At 48.3% G+C, this 17,114-nt stretch overlaps 1 protein-coding gene across 1 annotated transcript; it reads left to right on the top strand.

The window, feature by feature from the left end:
- The first annotated feature begins 926 nt into the window (after positions 1-926).
- LOC140898400 (zinc finger protein RFP-like) lies at positions 927-16,512 on the top strand. The gene is made up of 7 exons (XM_073312203.1): positions 927-1,615; positions 8,758-8,853; positions 9,778-10,008; positions 11,025-11,047; positions 12,124-12,239; positions 13,597-13,671; positions 15,502-16,512. The coding sequence occupies exons 1-7, from the start codon at positions 1,196-1,198 to the stop codon at positions 16,014-16,016; spliced, it is 1,476 nt and encodes a 491-aa protein (XP_073168304.1). The 5' UTR covers positions 927-1,195; the 3' UTR covers positions 16,017-16,512.
- The last annotated feature ends 602 nt before the right edge of the window (positions 16,513-17,114 follow it).

Here is a 17,114-nt window from a genome sequence, read left to right as displayed (position 1 = left end):
TAGCCCATTCCACCAGGGCGGTGTATAAGCCAGGAAAGTTCTTCCCCGCAATAGCTGGACCATTCCCCGCTTACATGTGGGCAAAGTTATTTCTTTTCCCTTGTGTCTGGGCATTAGGATATAACCTCTAAAGACAGGGTCACATGCTACTGTGCTCATTAACACAGGACATATGTGATATCTCTGCTGGAGCAAACATGTCCCTGTTACTTACAACTGGGGAGATTTACCCATCTCTGTGGAATTCAGGCTTGTCCCCAGAGCAAGTCATGGGGTCAGATTAGTAAATGATTAATCATCTCCAAAACAAACACATTCTCCTCTCTGCTATGTGTCCCCTCTCTGCTAGGTCTTAGTCATGGCAAAACACACTGACTCCCTTGAAAAAAGCTGTGTGTGGTGTTAGTTACATTTTCTCTGTATGGGCTACAAATTGTTCCTTTGCCTTTTCTTCTTGTTGTTTTGAAAATTTAAAACCAAAATCTGTTTTTCTGAGGCTTTACTGGAGTCTGGAAACGGGCGTGGATGTGAACTGTCGACTCAGAAAAGTCATAAAACTTACCGCAAAAAAAATCACCCTTCGGTTCAAGGGTCGCTCTGTACAGAAATCTTCATGTTCCAGGTGAAGTCGGGAGAAAATACTGACAGAATCAGCCCACAGCAAGTAGGACACAACTTGTTCCCAGGTCACAGGATGCCTCTGATATTAAGCCAGGAAGTGATTGTAAGTCTGGCAGTCCCTGGGATGGGGATGTTAGACTGTTCAGCATCTAATGCAGCACAGCCAGGCCGGACCGACGCACACGACTGTCACTGACACAACTATATGGGTTTAATTCCCCCCACTGGTTATTTCAGTGCAAATCTGTATGTGTCTGAGACACACTCGTTTCAGATGAAGAGCAGCCTAAATTTGTTTCTTTTCATATTCATCACCCACTTACTTTATCCTCCCCCCGCCTTTTCTTTCCATTCCCTTTTTATTTCTCTACCCCCTTCCCCTCGCATTCCTTCTCCCCCTCGCCCCATGTAGGTCAAACTTCCTTATTTTCTTATCTTTCCTCTATTCCTTCTCCCACCCCCTCCTTTTTCTGCACCTTCTGCTCCTGTGCTGGAGAGCAGCTGATAGCAGATCAGGCAGGGACCTTTCATTATCAGCAGAATCACTTCTGATCTGGAGCAGAAGGCAGAGAGAATGGAAGCCCAGCTCCGCGCTGCCATGGCTTCAGGGACTTCTGAACAGGGACTCCAAGAGGAAACCAAATGTCCCATCTGCAGAAACTATTTCACGGAGCCGGTGAGCGTAGACTGTGGGCACAACTTCTGCCGGGACTGCATCTCTCAGCACTGTGACACATGGACAAAAGGGGACTATGACCCTTTGTGCTGTCCCATGTGCAGAGCTCGGATCCAGAAGGAGAATCTCCGGCCCAACTGGGACCTGGCAAGATTAACAGAAATAGTTAAAGAATGGAATCTGTGCAAGAAACACCAGGAGAAACTCAACCTGTTCTGCGAAGAGGACGGGGAAGCCGTGTGTGTGGTTTGCGAGAAATCCCCCGAGCACAGATCTCACACGGTGCTGCTCATGAAGGAGGCTGCCCAGAAATATCAGGTAGGAAACACTCTGGATCTGGGTTCATTTGGTCCTTTCATTTGCAGTCTAATCTGAACTTTGCTCCCAGGGCATCTAGAGTCTTTTTGGAGTCATTCTAGAAGCCACAGAGTCCCCTAATTTCCTACATTTTTTCCCCTAGTCTCTAGCTCCATCCAAATCTCTCCCCTGCAGGTTCCTCCCTCTGGGCAGGTGCTGTCCCAGCCTGCCAACCCTGCACTATTCATTAGGGAGAGATGGTCACCTGAGCTCACAGTGAGGCAGTTTCTGCTGCCAGGCCGGGAATGGAGGGGGAATGAGCTGCTCCCAACACATCCCTGACAGCCCAGGCACTTCAAGCAGGGCATTCACCTTCATGATGAACACAGCAGTCCTCCCTCTGCTGCATGGAGCACATATGGGGCTGGATTAAGGCACAGGCATAAGGACCCTAGCTCCTGGAGTCACCCGCTTGCATCACACCTTCAATTTCCAGTCTCAACAAAACCACCAAAAAGTAAGCTCCTGGCCTTCATTCTTGCAAAGAATAGCTTGGAAATGAGAACCAAGCATAAGTGATATGGCAAGGCTTGCCTGAGTTTGCAGAGAGCCTGAGACAATAGCTCCAAGGGGCTAGAACTGATCCATCAATCCAAAGAGGGTGTTAACTCCAAGACCTACTGCTCTGGGGTCCCCATCAACCACACCCCAGCAGGGGGCTCCAGGTGTGTCATCAGGGGAAGAGCTAACTAGATCCAACCAATTCTCCCAAGCAGATAAACCCTGACTGCTGCGGGGAGCATTTGATGGGGCCCAGCTGCTCCCCTGACTCTGAGGACCTGCTGCCTTCCCTGCTGTTCCTGGGGCGTGTGGCACCTTTGTGGCTATTCCTGAGTGGCAGAAGGGCCCCATGCTGCTGGATCTGGTACACTAGAAGAAGGGGGTGCACCCAGCATTCCAAGTGCTGGAGCAGGGGGGTCATCTCTAATGCAAGGGCTGGGCCATGAGAGCAAGGGCAGAAAGATCCAGCATGCTGGTGAATGAAGCTCTCTAAGTTGTCTAGAATAGAGTCCTGGCTTACCTTACTGCAGTTTTCAGAGTAACAGCCATGTTAGTCTGTATTCGCAAAAAGAAAAGGAGTACTTGTGGCACCTTAGAGACTAACCAATTTATTTGAGCATAAGCTTTCGTGAGCTACAGCTCACTTCATCGGATGCATACTGTGGAAAGTGTAGAAGATCTTTTTATATACACACAAAGCATGAAAAAATACCTCCTCCCACCCCACTCTCCTGCTGGTAATAGCTTATCTAAAGTGATCACTCTCCTTATAATGTGTATGATAATCAAGTTGGGCCATTTCCAACACAAATCCAGGTTTTCTCACCCACCCACCCCCTCCCCCCAACACAAACCCACTCTCCTGCTGGTAATAGCTTATCTAAAGTGACCACTCTCCTTACAATGTATATGATAATCAAGGTGGGCCATTTCCAGCACAAATCCAGGGTTTAACAAGAACGTCTGGGGGAGGGGGGTAGGAAAAAACAAGGGGAAATAGGTTACCTTGCATAATGACTTAGCCACTCCCAGTCTCTATTCAAGCCTAAGTTAATTGTATCCAATTTGCAAATGAATTCCAATTCAACAGTTTCTCGCTGGAGTCTGGATTTGAAGTTTTTTTGTTGTAATGTAGCAACTTTCACTCTGAAATCGTGTGACCAGAGAGATTGAAGTGTTCTCCGACTGGTTTATGAATGTTATAATTCTTGACATCTGATTTGTGTCCATTTATTCTTTTACGTAGAGACTGTCCAGTTTGACCAATGTACATGGCAGAGGGGCATTGCTGGCACATGATGGCATATATCACATTGGTGGATGTGCAGGTGAACGAGCCTCTGATAGTGTGGCTGATGTTATTAGGCCCTGTGATGGTGTCCCCTGAATAGATATGTGGGCACAGTTGGCAATGGGCTTTGTTGCAAGGATAGGTTCCTGGGTTAGTGGTTCTGTTGTGTGGTATGTGGTTGCTGGTGAGTATTTGCTTCAGGTTGGGGGGCTGTCTGTAGGCAAGGACTGGCCTGTCTCCCAAGATTTGTGAGAGTGTTGGGTCATCCTTCAGGATAGGTTGTAGATCCTTAATAATGCGTTGGAGGGGTTTTAGTTGGGGGCTGAAGGTGACGGCTAGTGGCGTTCTGTTATTTTCTTTGTTAGGCCTGTCCTGTAGTAGGTAACTTCTGGGAACTCTTCTGGCTCTATCAATCTGTTTCTTCACTTCCGCAGGTGGGTATTGTAGTTGTAAGAATGCTTGATAGAGATCTTGTAGGTGTTTGTCTCTGTCCGAGGGGTTGGAGCAAATGCGGTTGTATCGCAGAGCTTGGCTGTAGACGATGGATCGTGTGGTGTGGTCAGGGTGAAAGCTGGAGGCATGTAGGTAGGAATAGCGGTCAGTAGGTTTCCGCTATAGGGTGGTGTTTACGTGACCATCGTTTATTAGCACTGTAGTGTCCAGGAAGTGGATCTCTTGTGTGGACTGGACCAGGCTGAGGTTGATGGTGGGATGGAAATTGTTGAAATCATGGTGGAATTCCTCAAGGGCTTCTTTTCCATGGGTCCAGATGATGAAGATGTCATCAATATAGTGCAAGTAGAGTAGGGGCGTTAGAGGACGAGAGCTGAGGAAGCGTTGTTCTAAGTCAGCCATAAAAATGTTGGCATACTGTGGGGCCGTGCGGGTACCCATAGCAGTGCCGCTGATCTGAAGGTATACATTGTCCCCAAATGTAAAATAGTTATGGGTAAGGACAAAGTCACAAAGTTCAGCCACCAGGTTAGCCGTGACATTATCGGGGATAGTGTTCTTGACGGCTTGTAGTCCATCTTTGTGTGGAATGTTGGTGTAGAGGGCTTCTACATCCATAGTGGCCAGGATGGTGTTATCAGGAAGATCACCAATGGATTGTAGTTTCCTCAGGAAGTCAGTGGTGTCTCGAAGATAGCTGGGAGTGCAGAATCACCTGATCAACATCCTCTACAGCAAACAGGGAAAGATTAAGAATGAGCTCTCAAAAATGGATACTCTCATAAAAAACCAACCTTCCACACAAGCTTCCTCGTGGCTGGACTTTACTAAAACTAGACAAGCCATTTACAACACACACTTTGCTTCTCTACAAAAGAAAAAGGACACTAAACTTTCTAAAGTACTACATGCCACAAGGGGCCACAGCAATGGTTCCCTCAACCCACCCACCAATATTGTTAACCTATCCAACTATACTCGCAGCCCAGCAGAAGCAGCTGTCCTATCTCGGGGCCTCTCCTTCTCCCCCTCCACCCCCACGAATATGATACAGTTCTGTGGTGACCTAGAATCCTATTTTCGACATCTCCGACTCAAGGAATATTTCCAGCATACCTCTGAACAACATACTAATCCACAGAGACCTCCCTACCAACACTACAAAAAGAAGGAGTCTAGGTGGACTCCTCCTGAAGGTCAAAACAGCAGACTGGACTCCTACAGAGAGTGCTTCCGCCGACGGGCACGGGCTGAAATTGTGGAAAAGCAGCATCACTTGCCCCATAATCTCAACCGTGCGGAACACAATGCCATCCACAGCCTCAGAAACAACTCTGACATCATAATCAAAAAGGCTGACAAAGAAGGTGCTATTGTCATCATGAATAGGTCGGAATATGAACAAGAGGCTGTTCGGCAGCTCTCCAACACCACTTTCTACAAGCCATTACCCTCTGATCCCACTGAGAGTTACCAAAAGCAACTACAGCATTTGCTCAAGAAACTCCCTGAAAAAGCACAAGATCAAATCCGCACAGACACACCCCTGGAACACCGACCTGGGATATTCTATCTACTACCCAAGATCCATAAACCTGGAAATCCTGGGCGCCCCATCATCTCAGGCATTGGCACCCTGACAGCAGGATTGTCTGGCTATGTAGACTCCCTCCTCAGGCCCTACGCTACCAGCACTCCCAGCTACCTTCGAGACACCACTGACTTCCTGAGGAAACTATAATCCATCGGTGACCTTCCAGAAAACACTATCCTGGCCACTATGGATGTAGAAGCCCTCTACACCAACATTCCACACAAAGATGGACTACAACCCGTCAAGAACACTATCCCCGATAATGTCACGGCTAACCTGGTGGCTGAACTTTGTGACTTTGTCCTTACCCATAACTATTTTACATTTGGGGACAATGTATACCTTCAGATCAGCGACACCGCTATGGGTACCTGCACGGCCCCACAGTATGCCAACATTTTTATGGCTGACTTAGAACAACGCTTCCTCAGCTCTCGTCCCCTAAAGCCCCTACTCTACTTGCGCTATATTGATGACATCTTCATCATCTGGACCCATGGAAAAGAAGCCCTTGAGGAATTCCACCATGATTTCAACAATTTCCATCCCACCATCAACCTCAGCCTGGTCCAGTCCACACAAGAGATCCACTTCCTGGACACTACAGTGCTAATAAACGATGGTCACGTAAACACCACCCTATAGCGGAAACCTACTGACCGCTATTCCTACCTACATGCCTCCAGCTTTCACCCTGACCACACCACACGATCCATCGTCTACAGCCAAGCTCTGCGATACAACCGCATTTGCTCCAACCCCTCGGACAGAGACAAACACCTACAAGATCTCTATCAAGCATTCTTACAACTACAATACCCACCTGCGGAAGTGAAGAAACAGATTGATAGAGCCAGAAGAGTTCCCAGAAGTCACCTACTACAGGACAGGCCTAACAAAGAAAATAACAGAACGCCACTAGCCGTCACCTTCAGCCCCCAACTAAAACCCCTCCAACGCATTATTAAGGATCTACAACCTATCCTGAAGGATGACCCAACACTCTCACAAATCTTGGGAGACAGGCCAGTCCTTGCCTACAGACAGCCCCCCAACCTGAAGCAAATACTCACCAGCAACCACATACCACACAACAGAACCACTAACCCAGGAACCTATCCTTGCAACAAAGCCCGTTGCCAACTGTGCCCACATATCTATTCAGGGGACACCATCACAGGGCCTAATAACATCAGCCACACCATCAGAGGCTCGTTCACCTGCACATCCACCAATGTGATATATGCCATCATGTGCCAGCAATGCCCCTCTGCCATGTACATTGGTCAAACTGAACAGTCTCTACGTAAAAGAATAAATGGACACAAATCAGATGTCAAGAATTATAACATTCATAAACCAGTCGGAGAACACTTCAATCTCTCTGGTCACACGATTACAGACATGAAAGTTGCTATATTACAACATAAAAACTTCAAATCCAGACTCCAGCGAGAAACTTTTGAATTGGAATTCATTTGCAAATTGGATACAATTAACTTAGGCTTGAATAGAGACTGGGAGTGGCTAAGTCATTATGCAAGGTAACCTATTTCCCCTTGTTTTTTCCTACCCCCCCCCAGACATTCTTGTTAAACCCTGGATTTGTGCTGGAAATGGCCCACCTTGATTATCATACACATTGTAAGGAGAGTGGTCACTTTAGATAAGCTATTACCAGCAGAAGAGTGGGTTTGTGTGGGGCGGGGGGGTGAGAAATCCTGGCTTTGTGCTGGAAATGGCCCAACTTGATTATCATACACATTGTAAGGAGAGTGATCACTTTAGATAAGCTATTACCAGCAGGAGAGTGGGGTGGGGGGAGGTATTTTTTCATGCTTTGTGTGTATATAAAAAGATCTTCTACACTTTCCACAGTATGCATCCGATGAAGTGAGCTGTAGCTCACGAAAGCTTATGCTCAAATAAATTGGTTAGTCTCTAAGGTGCCACAAGTCCTCCTTTTCTTCTTACTGCAGTTCTGCGCGCACACATCCCTTTGTTCTAGTCTGGAGGGAAGGTGCAGACAGAAAGGAGGGCAGGGAACATGCTTTCCTTCAGTACTGCCTCTGGGAGTGAGAAAAGCTACACGACTGCACTCTTCATTATTATTATGATTCAATAATAGACCAGCCAAATCTGCAAGTAGGTCCCTGCCCGCTCACCGCCCCCCCCCCCCACGCAAATATTTACAGCCTTTCAGGATGGCCAAAGACCAAGGGGAGGTAGGAAAGAAACTCGGAGTGGCCTGTCCCATCTGCTGCCTATGTTCGGAACATGCTCTGCAGGGTACGTACACACCGTGCCTTAAATAGATCACAGTCCTTCACTCTCCACCCCCAACAGAGCTGAGCTCAGCACAGGGTCAGAGTGGGGGCAGAGGTGGCTATATGACATCTTTCCACCTCCTGAGAATATCTGCTTCTCCAGGGGCCCTGCCTGGATCCCCAGCCCCGGGGGCTGCTCTTACATTACACCCTGCTTCCATCGGTGATTGTGGCAGCTGAGAAAAGGCAGAGTGCAGGGCGCCCCAGCCACATTCCTGCATGTCCTCAGCAGGTCCCTATGAACCAGGGGTTGGTGAACACTCACTCTGCTTGCCCCATGTCATCCCCTTACTCAGGAGATGAACAGATTGATCATGTTTCTAGAGCCTTACAGTTACACAGGGGCTGTGATCGAACCCAGAACTGCCCCCCTTTTGTCTGTATCACTCACTTCCATCCCAACAAGGGTAAACTCATTTATGAGGACCAAACCATCCGGATCACTCAAAGCCAGAGCAGCGCTGGGTGCAGGGCCCCTTGCTGCTGTGCACTGGGCAGCCGAGAATGATCACTGTCAATATTACTGCCTGGTGAGAGGATCTAAGGGAATCGCTGGAGAGAATCATAGAATCGTAGGACTGGAAGGGACTTTGAGAGGTCGTCTAGTCCAGTCCCCTGCACTCAAGGCAGGACTAAGTATTAACTAGACCATCCCTGACAGGTGTTTGTCTAACCTGTTCTTAAAAATCTCCAATGATGGAGATTCCACAGCCTCCCTAGGCAATTTATTCTAGGGCTTAACCCAGCATCTCCAGCCAGTGGGCTTTCAGGGAATTGGCTTTATTTCCTCCTGCCAATGGAGACACATTAGAAAGAGTTTCATCAAAGACTAAATTCCAGCAATGCTGTTTTTTCTTTCCCATGGTGGGAATAGACCCCTGCCCACTCCTGCCAAAGCAAAAAAAAAACCACACCAAGTCTTTTTCTTCCCTCTCAGGATCAATTCCAAACCCATTTGCTAATGCTGAAGGAAGAGAAAGAAAAGCTCACAAAATGTAGACAGTCTGAAGAGAGGAAATTGCAGGAATTCCTGGTAGGTCCCATTGTCATTAACCAGTAGTTATTATTTGGGGTAACAATCTTTGAGGGTATATTTTGCTGTGGCATTATGGAGGAGTGTATGTTTTTCCTCTGTGGCCATGTGGTGCTACGGGAGATAGTGTGTGTGTCCCTATCTCTCTGTAATTGTGTTTCTGTGTGTGCACACTTTTGTGCATGTCTGTTTTGTGTGTCACAGCTCTCGGTGAGTTGTTGCTCTCTCTGTGTGCATGTGTGTATGTGTGAGTAACTGTTGTCAGGATAGCACCATTGACCCATTTAAATGTTGTTTTTGTGTGTTGTGGTTTTTCTCCTCATGGATGTCTGCCCGGGGAATTCTGAGTCCTACCCCCTTCTGCCCTTTCTATTGATAGACTTGGGTTGTCAGGGGCCAGTGCAAAAGAATTTCTAATCATGCCAGATAACAGACATGATAAACAGAAAATGGGGCTGGCTGGGGGGGGGTCTCTAGGAAAATCTTCTCTCTCATCCATAGGGAAAATTTCTAAGGCAATATCTTAAGCTGAATTTTAGAGGTTGTGGTGAATTTTCCCTCCTGCACATCTCAAGGGCACTGGAACGGGGTGATCAGGGGGCAATGGCCCCATCACTTTTTATCAGCCATAGGGGCAAGTGATTGGGGGAGGGGGCAGAAAGGAGTGAGCCAAGAGTGGGGTTTTGAGGGGAATAGGCGGCACGGGAGCGGGGCAAGGGATGGTGCGAGGGTGGGGTCTGGGGGTAACAGGCAGTGCAAGGGTAGGGTCTCAGGGGGAAGAGGCGGCCTGGGAGGCAGGCCATGGTTCAAGTGCCGGTGGGGCCCCCCCCACACACACTTTTAGGGTGCTTCTGGCACAAACTCACCCTGATTGTCTCCAAAACTCTGACCTGCCCTTTCCTGATTTGTCATTGTTCACTAAAGGAAAAGACGGAAGCCGAGAGGCAGAAGATTGTGTCTGAATTTGAGCAACTGCGCCAGTTTCTGAAGGAACAAGAGCGACCCCTGCTGGCATTACTGGAAGAGCTGAAGAAGGAGATTGCGAAGATTCAGGACGAAAAGGTCGCCAAACTCTCCGAGGAGATTTCCCATCTCAGTGAGCTGATCGGTGAGATGGATAAGAAGTGTCAGCAGCCGGTGAGGGAATTCCTGCAGGTGAGCCTGTGTTAGAGCCACACCGGGAAATTTATTTGTATCAACCCCCTCCCCTGACTCTGGCTCACTGGCAATAATTACCCTGGCCACAGAACCCTCCCCTTCCCTTCCTCAAACAGGTATGTCACTGGAGGGGAAGGTGGTCAATTTCCCCCATTTATGGTTGTACTCTGTCAGCTCTTCTGAGCTCCCAGAGCGAAGATCTGTTTGAGGACAATTCCTTATTTCCTGACTCAGGGGTCATAAAACAGCTGGCCCCTCAACAGTTGCGCCACAACACACCCCCAAAGGCTGGCAAAGAGGCCAAACCCCGACCCTGCATCCTCCCAACCCCAACATCCCTTGCACTCCTCCAACACCATCCACACACGTATTCTCCTCTCTGCGCTGACCACTCATATTGCCTAACTGCACAAAGAAGTTACATGACACTAAAGATGCTATGCAATTCCTGGTAGGGGCTCTGGGAGTCAGGAACCTCTCGGCCAAATGTCCCAGAAACTTGCTTTCCTTTGATCACAATCAGTCAAATTGTTCAGGATATGGTTGAGGAGCATGATTACTTTACATGGACTAGTAGAATCTTTCATCATGCCGCTAATTAATGTGAATTCCTTTGACAATACATCTAAAGTAAAATCAGAGTCTTCTTGTGGATTTTAGAGCACTTTACAATATTGCTTTTAAATCAGGGTATGTCTACATTTAAAACAATACAGCTTTGCCGCCGTAGCACTTCAGTGTAGACAAGGTGATAATCCATTTTAGCTGTACCAGAGCTTCCATTTCACTATAACTTGCTTGCGTTATTCCATGGGACTATCCGGTGGTTGCTGCTGAAAACCTGGCCTGTTTATCCAGGTATTCATAGTTGAATTTGGAAAGTCACAAACTCCAGTGAAGCATGTCGGGAGCTCAGCGTATGATGGCACAGCGAGTCCTGTCCAGAGCAGGAGAGAGCCCCAATGCATGGTGCATGGAACTGAACTTCCTGTTTCTCTCTGTTTCCCCTATAGGGCATCAGATGCACCTTGAACAGGTAGATGGCTCCTTCTCAATTGCCTTTGTACTTCATTATTCTAGGAACAGGCTGGGACACCACGTTACCAAAAAATCACCTCCAGGCCCAACAGCAAAGTGGGGCAAGGTGACACATGGAGTAGGCCTCTCCCTCTGTTTAATAGAAACCTGGGGTTCCTGCATTTCATGCAAAGCTAACAGTATCATAGGCGCCGATTCCGTGGGTGCTCTGGGGCTGGAGTACCCATGGGGAAAAAATGGTGGGTGCTGAACACCCACCGGCAGCCCGCCATCAGCTCTCCCCGTCCTCACCAGTGTCTCCCGCCCACCGGTGGACCCCACGGATCAGCAACTCCCCATCCCTCCCCACGCCTCCGCCTGCCCCAATCAGCTGTTTTGTGACATATGGGAGGCTCTGGGAGGGAGGAGGAGGAGCGAGGACATGGCATGCGTGGGGGAGGGGGCGGAACTGGGTGGGAAGAGGCGGGGTGGGGTGGGGCCTTGGGGTAAGGGGTGGAGTCGGGGCGGGGCCTGGGGCAGAGCCAGGGGGCGAGTGCCCCCCGGCGCTTTGTAAAATTGGCGCCTGTGAACAGTATTATCTGATCACCTGCCTTCCCAGGGTGGGGGAGATGTCCCAGGCCTGTGGAATGGAGTATGAGCCTTTCACCTCTTGGGGGTTTGAGTTCTGTAGGGCCCAGGGTCAGGAGCAAATAAAAGTCTTGATGACAATTTGGAAACCTAAGGAATGGGCTGGTGAGAGGGGAGTTGATCTCAGTCCAGACCCAGGTGGACAGGTGCCCACAGCCGAGTGACTAGCAGACATATGGGAACCTGTTGGCCACCAAAGCACAGAGGACAAAGAGTCAATTGCACATGGGGATCGAACTCCCTTCCTATCCCTAAAGCTGGTCCCACTGGGCCAGGTTGAAGCACATTCATGGGACACCAGGGGGAAAGTTTGAACTGCCACTGGCTGGGATATAACTGCTCTGTGGCTGGGACACACAGAGAAATTCTGTCTCTAGGCCCCACAGCTCAGTATTTTCATAGTAAAATAAAATGCTTGTTAACCGGAAAAAGTTTGTTGCTCTCTAGATGTGAAAAAAGGAAGTTCCAGCAGCCAGAGGAGATTTCTCCTAAGCTGGAAATCAAACTTGATTTTTGGTGTCAGCAAAATATTGCCCTGAAGGCTACTCTGAGGAAATTCAAAGGTACTAAGGTCTAGTGAGGAAGCTGAAACCTGTGCTTTTGGGAGGTGATGGGCTCCAGCTGATTACTTATGATTAGATGCTTACATCAAACTGAAATAAACCAGAGCCTAACTTTCAAACACAGCTCCTGAATCAGGGGGCAAAGGGCTGGGGAATTTCCAAGCAAAAATAAATTATTGTTCACAATCAATAATGATACAAATGTGATTCCTTTTTCCATTAAGAAATTTCTTCTAAGTAATGAGAAAAACAGAATCCAGGTGAAGGGAGCCATGTCACATTCTCCTGACAACATTCAGTTATGGCTTCATCCTGTTTATAAATGGAGACAAGAGCCCCCCAAACTGCTATTTAATAACAAAGAGAAAGGAAATATATCTAAAGATAGTGCAGCAGTCTGGGAGTCGGGATTGCTGGGCTCTGTTCCAGCTCTGCTATTGACTCGCTGTGCGACCTTCATAAGAACATAAGAATGGCCAGTCTGGGTCAGACCAAAGGTCCATCTAGCCCAGTATCCTGTCTGCCGACAGTGCCCAATGCCAGGTGCCCCAGAGGGAGTGAACCTAACAGGTCATGATCAAGTGATCTCTCTCCTGCCATCCATCTCCACCCTCTGACAAACAGAGGCTAGGGACAGCATTCCTTACCCATCCTGGCCAATAACCATTAATGGACTTAACCTCCTTCGCCAAATCAGCCTCTCCCTGCCTCAGTGTCCCCATCTTCAAAATGACAATTACAATCATTCCAGTCCCCACAGGAGGGTGTGGATCTGATGTGCAACTGGTGGATGTATTAAAATGCTTCCAGATCCCTACATGTAACAAACACTGAGGGCCTGATATACAGCAGTGCTGAGCACCAGCGCGTCCCATTGACTTCAGTTAGAGCTGTGGGTGCACAGAGCCCTTGAAAATCAGACCCTGTGTGAGCAGAGTGTTCACCTGAAATCCTTGGATGGACCGAGTGATATAAGGCCTGGTCTTTATTTACACTAACACCTTTACGGTTATTTATAACACCTTTACGGACTGACAGTATGAAGGGGCTTTAAAGTGTGTAAAGGCCTCTTTACACTGTCAGAGCCATACAAAGGGTCCTCAGAGCAAATGAGAATCAGGCCCCTCATTATGCAAAGTGTTCCCAGAATATTCCTGATTCTGTTTAATTATACTTTGCCCTTCCTAGAAATTCTTCCTGTATGTCTTCATTTCTCAACCTTCTTCTGTCTCTCAACCCCCTTCCTTCTGCTTGGGTTTCAAAATTAAAGAACAGTTGTGTCAATTAATAGCAGAAAGCTGGCCATAAACATGACAGCCCGAAATCTCATCTCTCTCTCCCCTTCTCCTCACTCTAGACATGCTGTCATCTGAACTGAAGAGAGAATGGGAATTGTCTCTGCCACAGGGTGTAACAAAAACACATACAAAGGGTGAGTTTTACAGGGATTTGGGCCTCAGATTCTCAGTGATTGTGGAAAAACCTTTCTGGGATCAGAGACCCAACTCATCTCAAACTAGGCTCAACATGTGAATGAGAAGGGGGTTGCTGTGACAGGTAGAGATTGATTCTCCCTGCCTGGGGAATCCTGTGCTGGGCACTCACTGTGACTGAGGATTGGGAGGCGGGGGGGGCACGATACCCCAGACAGACCATGTTGACCGTCTTTTTTCAGCGAAAAGCTAGAGCATTAAACATTTATCCAATGGTTATTTTATCCAACATTGCACCTGGGTCCCCTGAATGTGTCTTTAAAAAAAAATTATTTGAAGAAAATTAGAAGGATGAAATTAGAGGTTGGTGAAACTGCTGATGTAGAAATAAAATAAAACTGGGTGTTTGTAATGAACATGTACACTGAAAATGGCTGTGTGACCTTTTCTTTAATGGAACATACCATCTGGTGGATCTGTATCACATGGTCGTTTGACCATTCCTATGCAAACACAGCCCAGATGCGGTTTTCAACCTTTTTTCACTTGCGGACCTCTAAAAAATTTCAAATGGAAGTGCGGACCTCTTTGGAAATCTCAGACATAGTCTGCAGGCCCCCAGGGTTTGTGGGCACAGGTTGAAAACCACTGGTCTATGGTAATGACGACCTTTCACGGATGCTTTAGACATAGTCTGCAGACCCCCAGTGGCCTGTGGTCCACAGGTTGAAAACCACTGGTCTACAGCATCTTAGGTACCAATGTGCCGACGTTAGCATGTCCCTTAAATTAACATTATGCACACCCGAGTGCAAACATGTTAATTTGGACATGAGGAAAAACTGGGGCTGCTGGGGATTTTTAAGAGTAGGTTGGACAAACACCTGTCAGGGATGGTCTAGATAATACTTAGTCCTGCCACGAGTGCAGGGGGCTGGACTAGACGACCGCTTGAGCAGTAGCGTAGCTATGGGGGGAGTGGGGCAGCGGCCACTCCCACACCGAGCACAAGTGGGGCCTTTTTAATGTCTTGGCACCTTTTTAATTTTTACTCACCCAGCGGTGCTCCGGGTCTTTGGCAGCCGGTCAGGCGGCGCTCCGGGTCTTCAGCAGCTCTTCCGCGTCGGGTCCTTCACTCGCTCCAGTCTTCGGTGGCGGGGGGGGTCCTTCAGTGCCGCCGAAGACCGGAGCGAGTGAAGGACCCGACGCCGAAGACCCGGAGCGCCACCGGGTGAGTACAAGCGGGTGGTACCCTTGTTATCTCTGCTCCCCCTGTTTTCTCCACCTGGCTACGCCACTGCTCTCGAGGTCCCTTCCAGTCCTACGATTCTCTGATTCTATGTATGGGGAAACCTTGTCTGGAAAGTGACATTTATAATGCTCACAGGCTAATTCCCCCATGTTTGTAACAGTTTTAGTGCCATGAGTGGACGGGTCTAGTGCTGCACAAAATCGTATTTTAAAAAATGGAGTGAACTTATTGACAGTTGATTAAAATCTTCCTTGAAACCAGTATATAGGTTGTGGAGAGGTAGAAAGAACTTGCAAGACCTGTCCAGGGAGAGGTAATAGGAAAAAGACAGAGAGCCAAGCTCTGCAACCACAACAGCAGCTGTAACAGCATCTTTAGTGTCTGGAAGGAGGGAACTGCAGTGAAATCCTGGCTCAGCCCCAGCACAGAGGCAATTCCCTGGGACCCAGGACAGAAAGACAGAAAACTAGGGACTGTCCCAGCCAGAACGGGGCTGCTGGGGAGTGTGAGAAATGGTCCCAGCCTCCCCCAGATCTGAGCTCTGCCCCTAACGCTCGGATGCTCTCTCTCTCCCCAGCGAATGTGACTCTGGATCCAGACACGGCTCATCCCAGGCTCATCGTGTCTGCAGATCGGAAATGCGTGAGATGGGGAAACACACAGCAGGATCTCCCTGATAATCCCAAGAGATTTGATTTTATTCTCTGTGTGCTGGGCTGTGAGGGATTCACCTCGGGGAGACATTTCTGGGAGGTGGACGTGGGAGATGGGGGACGGTGGGCCGTGGGGGTGGCCAGAGAGTCTGTGAGGAGGAAGGGAGAGATCATCCTGAATCCTGAGGGGGGGATCTGGGCTGTGCGACAGTGGGAGGGCCAGTACCGAGCTCTCACCTGCCCAACAACCTTCCTGTCCATGAGCTACAGCCCCCAGAAGATCCGTGTTTCTCTGGACTATGAACAGAGGCAGGTGACATTTTTCGACGCTGATAACAAGGTTCTGATCTATACTTTCCTGCTGGTCTCTTTCACTGGGGAGAGAATCCACCCTTGGTTCCGAGTGGGGACGGGATCTCAGCTCAGGCTCTGTCCCTGAGACAAGAGGGGAATGTCCCACTGGGGACCCTGCAATTTTCCCTTGTAGCCTCTGACATCCTCATCTCCATGGCCCTGGCCAAATCCCAGCTTCCCGCAGACCTTCTAATGCATACTCTGGAGTGTCCAAACCACAACAGGCTACCAGGGAGAGATGGAGATACAGAAGCCAATCGCATTGCCACAAGGATTTGACACCTGTTTGTCATGGTCCTCAGTGATCCAGAAGAACTCTAGCTGCCTGTAGGGTCGGAGACTGATAGATGGGAGCCGTAGTTAATTAAAGTGAAGGGCAGTGAAAAGGAGAGAGACACAAAGCAAAGTACGTGACAGTGGGATTGGTGAATGCTAATGAAAGCGATGCTGTCACTCACGGCATAGTTCATCCATTCAATGCACTATTGGGGCATGAAAAGTAGGGCCATTTCTGTGCCTTTATAAAGGCTTTGTACAAATTTTGCAACTTTTCTCTTTTTTAATTATTCAGTGATCACTGCCAGGGAAAAATTGTGCCAGGTAAAGGGCTGGTGCAAGGCACTTGCATCACAGAGCAGAGGGAGCAAGGTCTAGGTTGCAAGAGGGCAGACTGGGAAATTAAGGGAATTAGTTAAAGAAGTCGCTGGACTGACGTTCGCAAGGACTGAAATGGAAAAGCAGCTTGGAATTTCTTTGGCCCAACTGTACAAAAGCTAGCTGAAATTTACATCCCAAACAAGGGGGGGAAACTTGTAGGGAAAGGCTCCAGACCTGGCTGGCTGGATAACCACCAATATGGAAAGGGAAAATGACGAGCAAAGAAAGCTACATCAAGGAAGATAGAAAAATGTTCGAATAAAGTGAGAATTGCTGAGAGTGACGCGGAATTAGCTCTTGCCAAATGAAATAAAACAAATACTGAGTGGTTTTTTAGTTACATAAATGAAAAGAGAATAAGGAAGGAAGTGGTAGGCCCACTATGCACTGTGGATGGGAAAGAGATTAAAGATAAGCTACAGTATAGCCCAGAAGCTAAATTCGCATTTTGCGTTGGTTTTCAGTGAGGATGATCATATGATCTTACAACGTATTAGCCGAGGCATTTCCAGCAAAGGCTGAGAAG

The sequence above is a fragment of the Lepidochelys kempii genome, chromosome 14, assembly GCF_965140265.1.
Source record: "Lepidochelys kempii isolate rLepKem1 chromosome 14, rLepKem1.hap2, whole genome shotgun sequence".
NCBI lineage: Eukaryota > Metazoa > Chordata > Testudines > Cheloniidae > Lepidochelys > Lepidochelys kempii.
The sequence above is the reverse complement of the archived record's forward strand: the minus strand, read 5'-3'. Positions and strand labels throughout refer to the sequence as shown.

What these genes read in the sequence shown, in the direction of transcription:
- LOC140898400 (XM_073312203.1), top strand. Translation starts at nt 1,196, where the DNA reads ATGGAAGCCCAGCTCCGCGCTGCCATGGCTTCAGGGACTTCTGAACAG. An exon ending in AGGCTGCCCAGAAATATCAG is followed by an intron (nt 1,616 to 8,757) that starts GTAGGAAACACT and finishes CTTCCCTCTCAG; the next exon opens with GATCAATTCCAAACCCATTT. An exon ending in TACTCTGAGGAAATTCAAAG is followed by an intron (nt 12,240 to 13,596) that starts GTACTAAGGTCT and finishes TCCTCACTCTAG; the next exon opens with ACATGCTGTCATCTGAACTG.